General features: G+C 45.3%; 1 protein-coding gene across 1 annotated transcript; it reads left to right on the top strand.

Annotated features, from left to right (window-relative positions):
- The first annotated feature begins 339 nt into the window (after positions 1-339).
- On the top strand, positions 340-19,670 carry bcl2b (BCL2 apoptosis regulator b). The gene is made up of 2 exons (XM_062481678.1): positions 340-1,450; positions 16,716-19,670. The coding sequence occupies exons 1-2, from the start codon at positions 908-910 to the stop codon at positions 16,851-16,853; spliced, it is 681 nt and encodes a 226-aa protein (XP_062337662.1). The 5' UTR covers positions 340-907; the 3' UTR covers positions 16,854-19,670.
- Positions 19,671-20,296: the final 626 nt, after the last annotated feature.

The following is a 20,296-nucleotide window of genomic DNA, read 5'->3' as shown; positions in this document are numbered from 1 at the left end:
GATGAACACACTTAGGCTATTAGTCAGGCGGCAATATGAGATCATCAGCATATATAGTTTACGTAAACCAAATCACATAATCTGAATTTGTAAAGGAATGGGTTATCAAAAAACTGACACTTCAAACTTATTAAAGTCTGACTTATTAAAGTCCCTAACAGTTTGAGCCCGTCTGGCAATAAAGTCGGTAAATATTTTTTCACGGGTGACGGTTTTTCCAAGTTTAGAAAGTGCTTTCAATTTTTTTTTACGCGTTGGAGTTTCCAAGCGCAAGAACGACTACAACTTTATATGGGGGGATGACGTAAGAGCTACATCACGAAAAAGGAGTGCGCAACCCACTAAACTGGGATTCGGGAGTGAGGACAGGCAGGAATATATTTCCTCTCGAAAGCAATCTTGTTCTGACTAAAAGCTGCTTGAATAGTTGGCTGTGTCAGATTGTGGGCACACGCCACACTGACCTTTTCTCATCCTCTATTACTGCATTGGCTGTAATGTAGTATAATTGTTTTTTGTATGGACATTTTTGCAATCTCTTCCGTATTTCTGTTTGGATTTTATTGGCTAGGAAACGAAGAGAAACGATCGCGACTTTTAGACCAAGGCATCGAAGATTCTCCTATGAGATAAAGATTTCTCGGATTTGCACAGTGCGTAAACAAGACTTTCGGGGGATTTAGGCTAGTTGTTCAAATGGACATTTTTCCAATCTGTGAACAATAACCGTTTTCGCGCATATTTCTCGATATCATGCAAACTTAACAAAGCAATATTTTATGAAGGAACTCGGTACCCTTCATTTTGAATTGTATTTTGAAACTGTGAATTGAACGGCTATATTAGCCATGGGTTATGATCTGTAATATTTTGGTCACATTATCACTAGTGCCAATTATACGCTGCTATGGCAAACTGGAGTAACCGCAATATTGTAGAAAAGTATATTTGTCACAAACTCTTCAAACGGGGATATGAGTGGGTATTCGACGACGAAGAAGAAGAAGATACTGCCAATAATGGTTCAATGATTTCTCCTTCCCAGCCGGTTCTGGCACGGCGGTGTCACGGAGCGGACGTCGAACCGGACAGCGTCCCTCATAATTCTAAGAAGGTCGCACAATCTGATCCGCATGCTGCCATCCACAGAGTTTTACGTGAAGCTGGAGACGAACTCGAAAGGCTTTATCAGCCCGATTTTGCAGAAATGTCACATCAACTGTATCTCACGTCTTCTATAGCGGAGCGGAGATTCACTGAGGTGATAGATGAACTGTTTAGGGATGGGGTGAATTGGGGAAGGATTATTGCGTTCTTTGAGTTTGGGGGGACAATATGCGTGGAGTGCGTGAGCAAGGAGATGACATCGCAGGTGGATCACATCGCGGAGTGGATGACAGAATACCTAAATGGACCACTTCACAACTGGATCCAGGAGAACGGGGGATGGGTAGGCATTAGTCGCTGTTCACCATTAAATCTCTATTGACCTATAGACGCTCATTACGCAGGGACTGTGGGCAAGTTTCCGAACTACGACATGAGCCATACAGTGTCCTGATTTGATGGTTCAATTGTTTGTCATGCTGCCTAGACCAATAAGACACTATATTCCCTGTCACACCTCCCGACGCTCTCACTGTTAGCCCGCCTGCTCGGCTTCGAGCAGTGACAGTTGAGATGTTCTAGACCAGATGTGCATTCCTATTTGACGATTCAGACAAACCGCAGAATGTTTTTGAGATCGACTATCCTTCTCAACATTACAATTCACGTCTTTAATGTGTGTGTAGTGGTTCAATTTTTATACACTCGAACTCCAATTGGTAATTGGTTAAGGTCCTCGTTCCACTTGCCAGTGGGCAGAGCATGCCAGACGCATGCCAAAAGAGGGTACCATTGAGTTAATGTGTTTAGACCCCCAAGGAATGCAGGACTGGGCAGCAATGATGACCACATGAATAAAGATGGACACGCTCTCTCTCTCTCTCTCTCCCCCCCCCCCCTTGTTCCACACACATACTTCACTTGCACATCCACACACACTAACACATTTATTAAATGGACACATCCGAGCATGCATCACTGAACACAAATAACATAATTGTGCCTTTGTTCCGCTTTTCTCTGAGGAGTAAAATACAGCTGCCTCACTCTTCACCTCTCCTCATCAGTTCTGTCAATAATCCCAAACTAGCCCAAATTTCACTCTTAATTGGCAGAAGTGTTCCAAATGAGAGCGTAACATGCGTTTGCACTGTTCTGTTATCTACCCTGAAGCTGGGAGGCTAATCAATGATTTATACAGATCATTTCATCTCCAAAGGAAGGAGCGTTTAGCATTCCCCTTGAGTCTGCCCCGGCCCCCGAAGGTGGCAGGTTGTAATATCAAAGGCAAGGGAACAGAAAAGAGAGAGAGAAGGCCCTCTAGGAAAACCAGAGTGCCAGTCTGCTTGGCTGTGTGTTTAACATGCACTCCTCAATGCATCCAGGATGGAGACTCTTTTGTCTCTTTATGAAAAACCTGTGCCTTGGCTCTGGCTCTGCCTGCCATGCTGGGGAGAGGTCTCTGGAGCTTATGTCTGCACTTCAATCTAGGTCATCATATAGTCTATGTTTTCCACAGTGGGGAACACTGCTTGTCTGTGCCATATGCAGAGAGGGAGAGTACAGAAGTGATCAATCCCAGTTGGATAATTTGGGATTATTTGAGAAAACATGTTTTTGTAATTTAGGTCATGTTTTTGCTGGGATTATATGCTTGCACAATCCTCAAAAATGTTGTCATTGTGCAGTTCAGAGGCTATATTGAAGGAAGCTGAATTAGTTAAATTTGCTAAATTGCTACAATAAATGGAAATATCTGGAGCACATGCAAAAATGGGGAAAGTGCTCTGGTTCTACCTGCTACATCTTCCATGGTTTACAGGCACTTCTGGATTTGTATGTTCTTTTGAATGCTTTGGGGGCTGGGGGGATTACTTCAGATCCAAAATATATGTGCTGATCTGTGGAGTCAACTTGGATATAGCCTACAGTGGTGCAGACATGTCAAATCCAAACATTAAAAGTGGACGATAGAGATCCATCTATCTTCCAATGTGCCCTAATGGTGCCCATGTGATGTGTGTGAGGCAAATAAATATGGAAAAATGTGTACTAGCAGAGGTATTAGGTGTCTAGAAACTGATAGACCTACTGCCATTGCGTGTCTGAGGTAATTCTATCTGCTTGTTTATTTGCTGTCTTTCAAAAAATAGAAAGTGCTGCCAAACTAATTAACCTAATAGTGGCATTACATATCACGTGAGAGTGGTGTGGAGAACAGCTTCCCTCTGCTTCCTGTTACTGTACCTGAGGACAGTTTTAGCTAAATAGGTACGCCTCTCCACAATATTGACTCACCTGTGACTAGCCAAATACACTTTGGGAACAAAATAACAAAAACTTTCAGAAATAACAAAGTTGCAGTTGTCCATAATCCTGTCTGGGACTGAACAGGCTCTGTCTTGTAAACTTGGGATTGCTCCCCCATACAGTCCCTCCTCCAGTCACCTCTAAACTTGTGTTGTCTATTGTGTAGCTTTCCAATCTTTTTCTCTCCACCTGGGTAAATTCAGCCTTTTCCTGTCTTTTGTGGCCATAGAAATTACGCTAGTTTAGGTCAGTGAGTTTGATTGGATAAACAGTCTCAGAGCCAGACAGTGTGGGACACTCAGACCTGTTATGTCTTCGTCACCACCCACATGTGGCACACCTGTGTTTATTTGTGGGGCGGTTTCAGTAAATACTCTGTGATTGGACGGAGCGGCAGGCGTCTGCTAAACTGAAATGACACATTCGGTCTAGGAGATCTGAGCAAGGGGGGTTGTTGCAAAGATGTGTTTTCCCAAAAAATCTCTGTTTTCTGAATTGAAGATGTGGCAGTTCCTCTCTTATACAGTTCTTTGTTTGGGTGGGTATGAGGTTCGGGGGGGGGGGGGGGGCGTTGGTGGGGGAGGGGGTGAGCGCACCTGGAATATAACTTGGGATGTAGGGACAGACGATTGGAGGACACCATCCTCCCTCTGACCAATCAGAAGACTTCAAAAGGCTTTGTATGGGCAGTGTGCAGTAAGCCAGGTGGTCCTGTCTAAAAGACAGGTGTTTGAGTTGGAGACAATGGAGAACAGATGTGATTGGGTCAACCCTGAAAGTAGGGGGTTCCCAAAAAAACCCTGTGAAGGGAGGGTTTGGGTGGGTGAGGAGAGGAGAAGTAGTGGGTGGGGCTGAGCCATGTTGCTAGGGCAGTATGAGCCTCTGTCTGCACCTCTCTTCTTATTCTGCCGAGCCCTAAAAGGAACTGGGACAGTTGGGAAGTCATTAATCTCCATCAGGCTGAGGTGTCTGTGGAAGGATGAAAGGGAGAAGCTGGCCGCCCGGCTGACTGCAGACATACAGACACTCCCCCTGGAGAGTGATGCTTGTTTATTCAGTCCAGCCAACCCGTCTTGCAGCTCAGGCCCTGTGGATTACTCAGATTGATCTGGGCTGAGGTGATACAATGCCAGGACAAGCGGGTATAGCAGGAAATGATGGGAATCGGGTGTCGGACGCAGATACAGCTATCAACCACAGCCAGATGGTTTATAAACCGTAAATCAACTTAAAAACAACCCTATTTTCGTTTTCAACTCCAGTGTAGTTTCTGGATGTGGACACTAGAAACCGTAGCTGTAATAGAAACTTTAAAAAGAATGTAGAAGCTTAGCTGTGTTTAAAGGGGCCAAGTTTCCCCCCTCTGGCTGAGTGGGCCTCGGTCGCTCACCATCTGCCACTGTGTTTACGCTCAGCAGCCTACCGAGCCCAGCTACTGTAATCTCAGTAACATTTCCTTCTGATAGTCAGCTCTGGGCTCTGGGCTCTGGGCTCTGGGCTCTGGGCTCTGGGCTCTGGGCTCTGGGCTCTGGGCTCTGGGCTCTGGGCTCTGGGCTCGGACTGGTGTGAATGTTCACTTTTACTATCGGACCAAATTTCAACTAGTCGAGAGTTTGTGAAGAGAGACAGCTCTCTCTTAAGACGAAAGTAACTAAGAGTGATCATGCTGATCGTGTTGGCCTGACCAAGGAACCATCTTTCTGTCAAACACGAAAGCCGTGAGGTGAAAGAAGAAGTTCTAGTGTTATGGATCTAAGTAAAAGCATGCACTGAAAAATCTTCAGATGTGTCTGTAGTGTATCTACATGAGTAAAATCATGTATTGATTATAGATATCATTATTATTGCATCATTATATCATATTCTCCTCTCTTCCACCCCAGACTCCCCCACCCTTCTGGCTCTCCCTGAGGAGAGCCTCAGGAATGTCAGAACAGGAACACTGTAAATAAATAATGGGGACGACCTGGGTGTTGCTTTCCTGAGTGGCCAGCACAGGGTGTGGACTGTGAACAGTTTGTTCTTTTTGTTGGACAATCATATTAGCTGGCTGGGGACGCTGATCTCACACAGAGACTAGGACGGCCAATAGACTTTGTGTCTGTTTCTGTGTGGGTTGTATCTGTGTTTTGCTGTGTGTGTGTGTGTTTATGGTAGGAGGGTCTTTAATTGTATGGTATGCATTCGTCCATCCACTATTTATGTTTGTGAATGTGCACCGCAGAGCTTTGTGTTTGTGCAAAAGAGTACCGTATGTGACCTTCCCTCTCTGTTGACTCCATGGTGAGAGACATGTGCTACCTCTGAGCACAGCCATCTCGGAACACACATGGATGAATAATGGATGAGCTGGATAAGCTCAGGCACTAAATGGACACCCTTCAAATACAGCCCCAAGGGCTGCCCATGCATCGATTGACAGATACCATATCCTGCAAACACATAAACACACACACACCCACATTGACACACTCGTACACACAGTTATTACCCTGAGACTTGGAGCACAGTGTCAGGTGACGAGACACATCCTTGAAAAATGCAGAGCCATGTGAGGGGTCCTCTAAAGATGTGTTGGCTTCACTTCTCCTGTTTAGCCTTTAATTGTCACATCCCAAACAAATCCCTGCTTTGTGCATCTCTGTACCCCCCCTCCCCAAACGCTACCCTCAGCACAGATCACTTGTTATGAAGATCTGTGATGGTCTTCATGTGTTCAGAGACTGCAGATACTGAGATGGTTGGGTGACTTTGCCACCGGGCACAGCCCAGCCAGCTTGTGTGTGTGGTGGTGGTGGGGGGGGGGGTTAAACAGCTCCACCCTGTTGCTGGCTATTCTAGATATTTTGGGACTCCCAAGAGACTCCCTAGAAACTATTTCATTTGTAGGGCAACAATGGCCAGTGCTGTTGAATATACTACAGTACAACTGTTTATTTGCGTTTGGGTGGTGCTCATATTGTTCTGTCACAGAAAGTGTAACCCAGATAGGTTCTCTTACCAAACCACGCAGCTGTACAACACACACACACACACACAGGCACACACACAGACACACAAAGACAGGCAAACAAAATAGCGGATGTGCTTGTGCAAATCAATTATCTTCTGTTGTCACAGTGGTCATGCACACATACACACACACACACATATACTGAGAAGCGGATATGGTGGTGTGAATCAATAGTGCTGTGTTGTCACAGGGTGACATGTAAGCCGTGGCAGGAGGCAGATAGCCCCGGGGTGGATAGCTTCCTGCTAGCTTTACCATAGTCTCCAGCGCTGGGAATTTCCAAAAATCACCGGGCACAACATTGGCCATTAACAAACAACATGGCATTATTATTGGTACTTTCCTCACACCATAAGCTCCAGCTCTAAAAACAGCGATAATGCAATAATGGCACATGGAAAATCGATTTACAACACTTTCTCCCCTTGTGATGGCTTGCAGAAGAATGCAAAACGAAACTTCATTAACAATAGATTTGTGAGACAATACTCTAGGCCAACAGAGGTGCTCTGTACCTAGAGGACTTCTATGCTGGGATGTTTGAAAGATTGACTGCGTGACAACGCAATTGATAACACTCTTAACTGCTTAAGCAGTGTTGGAGCACGTCGGCGGGATATGTTTATCTTTCGGAACAAGCATAAAGCCATAGAATATGTCTTTGTCAGAGACCTTGGGCAGATGAGCATTTCAGCACTTTTAATCTGGCAGGTTTGGCTGGCGCGAGTGGAAGCTCTGATTCCTGGCGGGCTTGCCCCCACCCCCTTCCGCCCCCCCCCCTCGGCAGTCACCTTTGATGGCATCTGATTGGTTTTGAAGTGCTGGGATCAGGGGGGTGATGCCCGTGTGAGGCTGCAGAGATGAAAGCCTGCTGGGGGAACGTTCCCACGTGTGGACGTCGGGGAGCAGGGATCAAGTAAACGACGCTCGCGTGAAACTCCTCGCCGAGCGTCGTGCACGTCCGCCCCCACACCTACAAGAGCAGTCTGTCACTGAAGGACAGAGAACACTGTGTTGGTACGCATCAGTTAGAAATACACCTGCTCAAGGTGTCACTGGGCAACACTGTATAACACCATATTACACTTGGGGGTTGTGTCTATTTTGAATCCATTTAAAGGAGCCAATTCATGGGGTCCATAACTATGGGGGATTCCCTTACATTTTGGTGTGGGTGTTTTTCACTTTGCTGGTGTGCTCCTCTATGGTTTCAGCTCTGAACGTAAGCCTAACCCCTCTGTGTGGAGGCTGAAGGAAGCCCCATAAGCTAGGGAACAGGAAGTTCCTATGATGGTTAGATACTTTATAAGGCTCCCGTTTTGCTTTATTAGGCCAGAGAAGCGTCAAACATGGGGCTCCTCAGACACGTCTAGACATGGTGTATATCCATGAATCCAACCACCAGAAGTTCATTAAGAGAGTAATGTGACCATTAAAAACCTTCCATTCCTTGATTCCAATTTTACTTGAAAAACAAAAAGGGCGAAAACACCCACCATTATGAAAACAGAGAAAGAAAGAGTCCAATTCCACCCTCCCCTCCCCTTTAAACAGGCTGTTTATTGACTGGAGAGCGGGGCTTTTGGTCCCAAACGAAGGCTGCCAATGTACACTGAACACAACACTCAGCTGCTTAGTCGTATGGCTTATTCCCACCATCTTTCCCCTGTGGAAGAAATTGGGATTTCCTGTGTGCTTACATTATTCACTAATCAATAGAATTAGTCATTGGATACTAGTTCTCATGTTCTCATGTAAGCTTGCTATTAATAAGAGCAGATTGTGTCTATGTGTCAGACTGTTGTAACGTCATTACTGCCTGACTGCCTTACATTTACATTTATGCATTTAGCAGATGCTAAATGGTGTTGTGTTGTCATTTATTGTCAGAGGTCTGGGTTTCTCTCTCAATCTGCAGATTGATAAATACTTATTAAAATTCAGAACTCAACTGAACTTAATCACTCCGTTTATGAAGAGATGGACAAAACACTTTCTTCGTCACCCCCCTCTTTGACCTGTCCAACAGTTACACATCCCTCCACACGTGACTGACCTTTTCTATTTGATTCTCCTTCATGTCCCGTCTAGGTTATCATAGCTGGAACATTACACACGTCCCACAATTACAACAGGGGTTAAAAAGTGCTACTGGATGAAAGCGTTTGGCCACAGCAGCAGAGATTAGGAGACTTTGATCAGCAGGGATGGAGGCAGCAGGCCGGGAGTACAGGGAGGGGATGGAGCCTTCATTAGACTACAAACAGCCTGGGTATGAGGTCCAGGGACGGCCTGCCCTCCCCATGGCTCAGCCCCACAAGCTGCAACATGACCTGGGTCTGCCTGCTGCCAGGACCAGTCACTATTGGCATGGCCAAAGAAAGATGGCAAAGAGTCAAGGTACTGTGGGTTGGCAGAGCCATAGGGAAATGGTATATGGGGTAAAAGTGTGCATGACTGAAGAAGGGACAGAATAGGAGAGCATAAACATCAGAATTCAGGTAAAGAGAGACAAGGCATGTTTCTGTGTATGAAAGCAGGATGAGTAACCGATTGACATAAGATTGCGCATGACTTGTTGGTTAATATCAGTAGTCATCAGGCGCATGGGTCATCTGATGTGCTTCTCTGGTGTTTTGTATCCTGCTGTGAGAGTACTCTCCCATACTCCAGATGCAATTAAGTCCCAACACCAATTACACTGCATCCTCAGTTACTTTTTCAGCAGAATTTATAATCAAGGTTGCTTGTTCATTGAAGCTCTAAATAAGCAAACAATGGCCGTTTAGGGTACGCCATCCATATTTCCACGGATCTTTCTTTCCTAGGGAGTTTGGGGAAAAAAAGACTTGAAATGTTCCGCTATTGTCAAAGGGACATCCACCGAGCCAGCTCTCCACAGTTGTTCACAAGCTATTTAATTGTCTTTCACCAGATAGGCTGCGCTTGTTTCCGCTAGGCCTCTATGTAGGACAGCCAAGGACGCAATGAGAAACAGCACTGCTGATTAGATTACTGTATTTGAAGTCCTACACAAGTTGAGACTAAAGACACTGCAAATCAAATGTAAGAAGATGTAAGAATACCTAGCCTCGTAGTCCATTTCTTTCCGTCACTAGACAATTGAGTGCTTTTAGCCCATCGGAAACAAAGGGCTATTATTCACTGTTGTGTAATGTTTGCGATTAGCCAACTGCGTTTCTCATGGGTCTCTGAGGGAGAGGGAGGGAGGGTGGGGGCTAAGTAGATGTCTGGGGTTGAATGCCTCTCATATCAGACCCCTCAGACTCACAGAGGAGCTGTTTGTCTGCACACTTTAACGCATTCCTCTCATTCCTCCCTCTCTCCCCCAGCCTAGGATAGAGATCAGCTGGTCGCCTGACAGAGGCTGGCAAACTTTACCCTTGTTTCTTTTTCACTTTGACTTGGGTGTCTCTCACAGCATTTGCACAGATGTCCTGTCACATTGCTGTCACTGGTCACTTGGATGGACGGTGAAGCATGACTTACACTGTTGGTGTGTTTGTTCAACTGAATTGAAGAATAAGCCTACTGGGCAGCACGGGTACTGTGAGGTCACTGTGAGGTCCCAGCTCAGAGTGAAGTAGTGTATTGTGTAAGATTCCTTCCCAATCCCCAGGTTCCACCATGACCTCATACTCAAAAAAGGAGAGGGAGAAGAGGTCATGCATTCCAGAATTCCAGTCTGCAGTTTGTTTTCTTCTGTACGTTTGACTGATTTAAGAAAGAACGTTTTACTGACGTGAGCTACCTCGACCGTTCCCTAGAGAACCTCTGCTCCTCTCCCTAGCACTTGTCCTTGATTCCTTGAACAGATAAATTGTCTTTCCTGACATAGCGGACATCTGAGATCCCATGTTACTGACATGCACAGCAGTCTCTTTCTCTCTCTCTGTCTGATTTACATGGCTGACAGGATCCTCAGCCTGACCTGAAACCCATCCTCATGTAAACCAATCACGTATAACCTGTCCGCTATCTTGTTGCCAAAACTGACGAGGGTTCATTAGAGGCCTGACCCTCTACAAGACGTCTGCTATATGAAAGCAGAGACCCTATCATCCAGGGCCCGTCTTGCTTTGATCTTCTAATACTTTCTCCTCCACTCACATGAATTAATCTCAAGCTGCTTACCAGGACTGAAACTCATAAACTGTAGGCATAAGTGGTTTCTCTTTAGAAGCTTGATTATATAAAGTGCCTGGGTTAAAGGCAAGTTAACTGCAGTTTTTTGGTGGACAGATCAAAACTATATGCGAGTGTGACTACCAAGTGGTCTGATTTGTATTGAATGGTCTTACAGAAGTTGAATAATGACTGCTTGTGTTCTGTATTGTACATGGTCTAAATGTATTAGCTGATTCTAGGCAACTGTAGTTCTTTCCAGCTGTTCCTCCTCCCTGTTTCCATGGTATCAGCCCAACAACAAGTTTGGTTTACCGGTAATTCTGTCCTAGTTACCGGCACGGTCTCCATGATTTGGCCTGGGCTGGTTTTACCACAGAGGAGCCTGTTCTAAACCAGACAATGATGTCATCTGCAACGCCGCTCGAACAGGAAGCTGTTTAATTAGCCTCTGACGTACACAGGGGTTGTGCCTAGCGAGAACTTATTGTTAACCTCTTGAAGAACTCTCCCTTTTTCTAACTGTGATTCATCAAGCACAGCTCAGATATGCTTGTGAAGCCAAGCAAAACAAACACCGAAGTCAGATGAAACGTGATGTTGGTATTGCTGTGTGACTGAGGCCTGCCAGGAGGAGTGTGGCTCCATGGTCTTGGGGACGGACTGGGGTCTTTAAAAAGACAGGGGAGTGTCGCAGGAACCCTCCTCCCACAGGGCTGTTTGTGACAGAGAAGGCTGCAGGCCACCTGGGATCTCTCCGGTTCCCACGCTCTGGAGGTCTGGATCAGAGCCGCTATCTGAGCCGCACAGGCACACAGGACTGGCCACAGCAGAGTGTCTCTCACGCTCGCTGATTGGTCCATGCTGTGCCATTGACTTGTCCCCCCTCTCTTATTGGACTTCAGGCTGATAACCTTCCTAGTTAAGAGTTCAGAGCGGAACTTGGAATGAGTAGGTTATATGATCCTTTGTCCTCTAGTCTTTTCCACAGGGTGGTAACCAAGCATGGCTCCGCTCTTGTCCGGGCAAGGTTACGCGCGTGTGACTCAGATACCAAGCATTTTACTCCTGGTAACTAAGTGGCTCTTTCCGAGACTGCCCGCATACTTCTAAGTAAATTAATACTCAAAACAACCATTGCAAATGCGTTTTTCCCAGGGTCCTTAGCCAGGCAAAGAGCCAGTGGTGGTTTTCGGTGGTTTCCATGAGATCGATGGTGTCACACATCACAGTAGCCTATCCACTCTGCTGCAGTACCAGAAGGGGAGCAGGGTGGCAGACTTCCTGTCCTCTTGGCTCCAGCCAGTCACACAGCTGAAACAGGCGCTGACACCCTCGGCCCCCACACCCGCCATCCCCACACCCTTCTCACCCACACCTCTCTCCCCTGCACACCCCCTGCCTCCCCTCCCTCCCCTCCCCTCCTCCCCTCCACACCTCCCTCCTCCCCTCCACACCTCCCTCCGCCCCTCCACACCTCCCTGCTCCCCCACCCCTGAGTGTGGGCCGATGACTCAGGGTCCCCTGCCTCAGTCCACTCTCCATCGCTGCGAGCTATCATGTCATTGGTGCTTTTTAAGTGGAACCTGGCTCCGGAGATGAGAGCAGCTTTATTAGATTGGGCAGCCCTGACCTCAGAGCCAGTGGAGCTGGTATCTCGTAGCCCTGGCCTGGCTTGTTGTTATTTAAAGCAGCCACAGCAGTGGCTCTCCACAGTTCATTTCCTCCTCTTCCTCGACCTACTCCCTGTGTAGTGTGTACAAGCAAATCATTATTTTTTTTGCATACCTTTCTTTTTTATGTTTGAGGCTCGGATTGTAATTCTAACTACAGTGTTGGGGTTGAAAAGGATGTCACAATGAAATGGACTTTACCTGATATACAGACTCAGAAAGAGGAAAGGTATTGTCTCATTTGCTATGTGAGTATGTGGTTTTTGCTCTTCCTTTGATGTCCCGGGCTGTATATAATCAGAGGGTCCCTTGGTGTCTGGCTGTAAATGATATGCCCAAAGCAAGTGCAAAGGTGTGAAATCTCCATGAACCAATCAGGTTGGGCCGGCAGAGATGGGACATCGACCAATCGGAGAGCAGACCCTGTGTGTAGCTATCTGCCCACACTCCTCCCCTGGGACACCAAGGTCATCCCGTTCTTTGTTTGTTCTCAGGATCAAAGCTGTTCAATACTAAGAGCTCCACAACAATACAGGAGCCACTAGTATCATATTATAGTTTGGTGAAGGTCAACATGGAAATTCTGGAAACATAAAGTATTGTAAAGACTCTGTGCCAAATCCAAAATGCAGTCACATGGTATCTGATTTCCCCCTTAAAAAAGTAACTTGTAAAACAACAAGTCTTCAAGAAGCGAGACTACAGTTTACAGATTTATCTTGTAGTTCTAAAGAGATGAATCATGAAGAGCATAAAAACGGAGGTGTCATTTCACTCATGGTGATTTATTGTCTGGGCTCACATGGCTAGTTCCAGGAGAGTAAACAGGCCCGTGGGAGAGCGGGCTGTTTTGCAAACACACTGGTGCTGACACGGTTCTGAATATTTATGAGTAGAAGAGGGTATCTGCAGGTTGTTTAGGAGACAGGAGGGTTTAAGTGTGCCATAAGATTTTCTGCTGGTCTCTTTCACCAAAAACACAGGCATCGTGTCGCAATAAATGATAGCTAATGCACACATCTAGTCTTCATTGGGAATATTACTGCAAACATTGTTGCAACATTCACCACGTCTTTAGCAATCACTTATTTAAAACATGTTTGGGTAAAGTTGTCTCTTTACAGTACTATTAAAGTCTATCTTATACATTGCAGGACTATTCAGCCTGTAGAGTAGGCTATATTTAGGTCTCATTTGCATTGCCAGAATTCGGATATCTGCCAGTTGTTGGTCATGTGTTACATTGTTGTTCAAGAACTCCAGTCCTAGACTCTCCCAGTTGTCTCATCTGGGTCGTTGGCATGACCTGGATTGCTGATGGCAGAGGTTTCTGGGGGATAGGGTAATGTGTGGCACGGAAAACTACTCTGTCATCGTTTTTTCTCGGCAATAGATCGATAGAAGATCCTTTGGGACTGCACGGAAGACGTAGCCGACCTTGTTGCTGTGTGCTCAAGGTGGCCATTTTTCGTGTCTGAGGTGGATGAAAACAATGATTTGGGGTTACAATACACAAAATATGATGTTTTATTACAAATCAGTTATTTCTAAATACTTGCCTCCCTTTAAATAGTTTCCTTCTCTCCCCATCAACTCATACTCTAGCCGACTGTATTTTCTCTTTGTGTTCCCTCAGTCCTAACCAGGAGCTTTGTTTTAGTTTATTTAGCTTTGGGGGAAGCCATGACAAGAATGTCATTAGAGATTCTCAGTGCCGAGAGGTGTGTTTGTGTACTGGTGTGTACATCCACGGACGGTGAAAAGCCAAGCATCGGGACAAGCTCGACTGAGTCGCGGTGGATGCTGCATCGAAGCTTCAACTGGAACTTTAATTACAGTCTGACCTTTAACCCACATCCCTCTCGTTCTCTCTCTCTCTCGCTCTCCCTGTGCAGTGAGAACTCCCAGGCTGCCTCTAATTACCCACAAAAATGTCTCTAAACGGAGATATTACAGCCTAATCAGCCCTCTCTCACGGTTAAGCACTGCTGGTATTTAAACACACACCACTAGCCAAGTGTACCAAACAACAAGTAATATTAAGCTTATTCAACAATTGACCATAGTAAGGCGATACCCCCCTGCCTTGCATTCAGTAAAGGTTTGAAATGTTCTACTTCCTCATGACTTGTAGGAGAACAGTGTAAGAAAGAACTCACATGAGAGACATGTCATGAGGGCATTATTGTGGTTGTCATGAGAAAAGTAAACGAACAGGCAAGTTAAAGAAACAGTCCCTGCTGGTGGGAAAGCAAATCATGTGTCAGAGCAACATGACATCAATTGGTGTGATTACCAGTTGGTAACCATGACACTGGAAATAACTTGGCACCCCTTTTCCAAGGCACAGGACTCTTCTGTACTCTTCTGCTCTACAGAGGGATATGCAGGATTTTGTCTGGGTTATTGGTTTTCATGTGACTGTGTTGACCTTTATAAAAGTCACTGAGCCAAACAGTTCTCTTGGTAAAATCATAGACAGTGGTTGGAAACCGTATCCTTGTAATCTTGGTCTGAGTCCCCAGTTGTTGGGCCACCGGGGGCAGCAGATGGGCTGTTGAAGGACAGAGTTCCGACTAACAATAAAGTCTGTCTCGGTTGTTTTCTATTTGACCCAATATAACTTAATACAATAACCTGTAAAAAACACGGAAAGCATGTGTGTGTGACAGAGAGAGAGAGAGAGGCTGACCTTGCCTTTTCACTCATCACATGACAGACGTGTTGGTGTTAAATCGCATGTGGGTGAGAAAGCTGTGGAAGCTAAACTCATGATGTCCACCTGACTCTGCTTCCTATCAGGGTCTGCTGCCTCTAGTTGCTCATACTGTATCACAGTCAAGATCCCTCTGACAGCATGACCCTGTAATGTTGTCTCCGGGTTTGTTGACGAAACACAAATTTATGGCTGCTATTTTGCCAATTTAATAACTATTATATTGGACCTGAAAAGCAGGGATGTTTCTCTCCTCAAACACATTTAGGCCCTCACCACATCAGCAGTTTACCTGTAATGTTTTACAGTGCTGTAACACCACGGTCAGTTACGTGGTGGACACTGCCAACTGGCAGATTTGTGCGGTTGCCTCAACAAACTATTTTTCTGCAGAAAAGAGAGGGCTCGCTTTATCTTTTTTTTTTGCTCGAGGAGCCCTCCTGTGTTCAAATCAAATCAAATCAAATGTATTTGTATAGCCCTTTTTACACGCAAGCATGTCACAGAGGGCTTCACATATGCCCATAGAACTGCCCCTCAACCAACCTAAACCCTCAAGGAAGACAAGGAAAAACTCCCAAAAAACTCTCAACAGGAGAAAAAAAATGGAAGAAACCTTGGGAGGAGCAATTCAGAGAGGGATCCCCTCCTCCAGAGACGGTTGGTGGGAGAGAGGAGCAGCAATGTTCCTACATTCCTCACAGTAGGAGGTCTGACGAAGGCACTGGAACACGAATTAATACCTGATAATTATTTTCCCAGGGGGTGGGGTTGTTATCATCTTGGAGGGGGAGAGATGAGTCCCTTTATCATGAGGGGTTGAATGACCTACATGTCTCCCTCTCAACATCTGACGTTAATTTGTGCTCTGCATTTCACCATTCAACTCTTCTTAGTCCAAGCTAATTGATGATCATCAGATTTGAACAAAGGGGATACACAATGTTTAGCCTCATCAGTGATTTACTTGAGAGTGCTGTGGGATTTTTTGGTACCAGAGGGCCTAAACTGGGAAGAAAGTGCTGATCCTTCCTTTGTGTCAATGTCCCCCAGCCTCAGGAATGCTACAGGAAAGGAAGGGAGGAGATGGAGGCAGGAAATACTTTTGTCTTTCCCCAGCAGTTTGGAATAGATTGCCTATTTTAGACATCCTGTGAGAGGCTGTTTGCTGTGGTAGCTGGAAATATTGTCTTGCACTCAAATTGAACATGACACTTTCAGATGATGATAACCCATTTTGTTCCTTTTATTAGATCAAGGTCAAACACATGTACTCATGTGTTCCAATAGTACACAAAACATAATTACTGTCGATGTTTTTAACCTTGATTCCAATCAAGACAGACTGAAATAGATCTGCTCCCAGAGGGAAATTGAACTGAAATGACTATAGACTGTACAGTATTCATTCTGTATCTCCTTGTCTGGCTTCCTGTGTTTCAGGGATGTTCTGCACGCCTATGCCAGTCACAGCTTTAGAGTGTTTGCATTTCTGTGTTTTAAAGATAATTCAGAGTTTTGTGGAGCAGGCTGTGAGGGCCGCTGGACTGAAATGGATCCGGCTTCCTGCATGCATGTAATAACACTCTTGTTGGATGACGTCCAAGGGGATTTAGATCTGCAGGCACTTCCAAGGAGACCCCCCAGCAGCTTTGAATACATGCACGCACGCTAACACACACACATATTTTTGCACTTGCACAGACACATTTGTATTAACAGTCCGTCTCTCTTTTCCTCTGTCCCTCAGGAGGCCTTCGTGGAGCTGTATGACAGACAGAGGGATTCTGTGTTCAGTTGCTCTTGGCCCTCCATGAAGACTGTATTCGGCCTGGCCGCGCTGGGAGCTGCCAGCCTCACTATCGGAGCATACCTCACCCAGAAGTGAAAGAAGCCTCCTTGCTCCCCCTTTCTTTATTTCTACCGTTTCCCTTCTTCTGTCACCACCCCCCTCCCTCCCTCCCTCCCTCCCTCCCTCGCTACTCTTTCCTTTCAAAGGCACCCCTGCCCCCTCGGAGACACTGGCGGATCCCAAACTTGCCTCTCTTCAAAGCTTCCATTCCTCTCTCTCTCTCTCTCCCCCTGCTCTGGAACATTCCCTCTTTCCTCAACCTCGCCACTTCAAAACAAAGACACAAATCAAACAACAGTACGGAAACCGACTCCACTGCCCACACAGAATAAAAGATGTCATGAAAGGCGTCAGATAAACTGTAATCAGAGGAAAAGTTGAAGGCAGCGGGGGACTTGAAAAAGAGTCTGGGGGGGAGGGGCTTGGCATGTCTCTTTTTTTGTCCTGCCTGCATTTGTACTAGTTTGAGCATGAAGCTTTGTCTGTCGGTGCACCTGTATAAACCTTATATGTATCAGTGGGACTCACACCTGAGGCCTCCCCTGAAGGACTTGTAAATCTGAGTGCGAGGACGGCTCCGATTGGTTGGCTTGCACCAACCAGGAAGCTGGCCCTGCCCTGCCCCTGGATGATGGGGTGAGGAGCCCTGTTTGAACTGTGGACTCTGCATACCCCCTTCCAGCTTCTCTTCAGAACAGCTCCACAACAGCTGCTCAGAATGTATAATGGAGGCAGCTCTCCTCTATCGGCTCAGCATGTATGAGCATCGCTGAACTCCAGCCATGCAGTGTACAAAGCGCTCAACAGAGCCCGTAGCGCACTTTGTAAAGTTTTGGACTGCTGTTGGACTGTGAAGCAGAATCTGGTTGCTTTTCACCAATGTGGATCCTTGCTGTTTTACCACAGTTGGAGAAAGACAGGAGAGGAAAGGAAGGAAAAGAGATGTCGAGTGAGTGAATAGCAAAGGTAGCAGGATGCCAGAATTCCTGGCTTGACTAGACATTACTGACAGGAAAAGGAGTATAGTTTCCCAACAGTAAGCAGATTTTAGAGAAAAAAAAAAAAGAATACAGATTCATTCATTAAACAAAACAGACATAGTTGGAAAGAATGCAAGAGTTCTGGGGCTACACTGAACATAAAAGGACACAAATATCAGGCATGCATTCCACAGGTTGAGAGTTTCTCTCTCCAGGTATCTGACTGGAAGAGGAGGAAATACTGTGTAACACCAGCATGGCTCCTGTTAGAACCAACACTGACTTGTTGACTGTCTTATTCTTACTTTCTTTGAACTGTTGGACACACTAGCTACTTGGAAAAGAGATGGTAAACTGCCAAACCCTCCATGAGCATGTGTCCTCCAGCTGCTGCTGGCCTCTGAGGGAACCCAGGCGACTGAAAGGACAGTCAAAAAACAGGTGTTTTGAGGCACCAGGCTAGACACAAATTCCAAATCCCAGAGTGCACCTTTCTCAGTGTCTCCATTGAGGGACTCCCAAGTGGAATTCCAAGTAGCAAAAATTCTTCAATGTTGTTGGGTCTTACCCTGGCACAGCCTCCTCAGAACCTGGATGGACGTCTATATCCAACTGCTGCCTGGACGCTCATGTCTACACTTGTTACGTGTATGGTTTATATGTTTCATAGGTGTTGGTCTTGCGTTGCAGTCAAATTATACAATCACCATATCTGAAGGGTTGATATCCATATTTACAGTATACAGTACATACAATTCCTGTCACTGAATAAAACAAAACAAAATATTAAACGTAATGAACACGCGTACACATCGATATATTTATGGTAGGATAGATGTTACAATACTGAACAGATTTTATTTATTAACCAGATCACAGATAAAGGTACCAGATCACACATGTGAAAGGATAGGTCACCTTTTTTCTTTTCAGAATGATGGACAGACACTTAATGTATTCTTTACAAATAATCTTTTAATTGAGAACTTGCTGTAACAGTAGACTTTTTGGCTGCTAATGTATCAAAAGTAAAATATTGTTGAGAAGTGATCTGTATTGTATTAATATTGGCTTATGGCTGCTACAGTGTCGAATTCTGATTAAACACAGCTAAAACTGCCACAAAATTGTCATACTATAGATGTAGAATGCTGTATACCAAAGTGAACTCAGTAACCTTATTGAATGATGAGTAGCTTCACTTATAAAATATGCCAATTCATTTTCACTTTAAAAGATTGCTGAGTGACATTTTGCAAACATGGAAATATGGAAGCGTTGCAATTTTGAACACTTAGACCAAGCTTTGCATACTGTAATATAACATTTCTGATACTATAGTATCATACAATGCATCCAGCTTGTCTTTTGTGCTTTCACAATAACATGTACAGTTGTAAATGTTGTGTTTACAGAAAGCTATCCTCTCAAGTCTGCAGTTGTGAAGTGTACAGTCTATGTTGTTCTGCTGTGTTTCTGTTCACAGTGGGATATGGACAGTAGGTTTGTGAGAGGTAACCAACACGAGTGAGTCTGTGTGACGTGTCACAGTTGCCCGATGTTGATTCTCCCAGTAGCGCGATAGTCTCTCTGCTCCTGAAGTACAAACAAAAGCTTCACTGATGGATCGAGATAAGAAGGAAAAAAGAGGCTTAGATCTGTTCTTTGAGGAAGAAAAGCAGTTTAGAGCCATTTTTATGTTCCCCTGTTAACTCTGCATTTATGAATGTAGGCACCATGGTTGCTGTACCTTTGTATATTATCTCCAACCTGTAGCACTTACAAAGTGAGACGTGTTTCCTTTGTTTACTGCTATGTATCCACAATAAGCTAGCAGGTCCTACTGTTCCAAATAAACCTGGTGTCTTTCCTGCACAGTCTGAGATGCAGTTTGTGCCATTGTGGCTGTTGCATGCAACCAATTCTGATGTGTCCATGGATCGTCTTTGTCTGAATACACAGTTGAGATTATTATTTTTTTATCCATAGAAAGAGAGAGACCCGACGAAGGAGCAGACTTGTAGCCCTGAGTTGCTTGGTCGACATGGCTGTCAGAGCTACACACTTGTGTTCTGAAGAGTTGTGTTGAGGAAGAGAGGCTGCCTCACCCCACCAGACTTCAAAGCTGTCCCCAAACACTGCCCCTGTCAGTCACTCCTCTGACTACTTGTCCTGCTAAATGGGACGAATATTAAAATCAAGCGCCCCCGGGCGTGATTGTTATACCCCTCTCTGCCTCTTTATTCTTTATTCTGATCACACTTGTCTTCAAAGGCTAAAGTCCTCTGCTGCTTCACAAAATTTGTGAAAAAGCATGATGCAGTAAAACTAATGCTGAGATTGAAGGAGAGAGTAAAGGAAAGAGAAAATGAGGGGGGAGAAGGAAAAGGGAGAGTTCTCCCTGAGGAAAGGAACAGAGGAGTGAAGTTCATTTGAGTTGGAGCCCATTGCAAGCCCTTCTCTCTCCCCCACCATGCATATAAAATGCATGACACGCTC

The sequence above is a fragment of the Osmerus eperlanus genome, chromosome 16 (assembly GCF_963692335.1).
Source record: "Osmerus eperlanus chromosome 16, fOsmEpe2.1, whole genome shotgun sequence".
NCBI classification, from domain to species: Eukaryota; Metazoa; Chordata; class Actinopteri; order Osmeriformes; family Osmeridae; genus Osmerus; species Osmerus eperlanus.
This window is presented reverse-complemented; position numbering and strand designations above follow the sequence as displayed.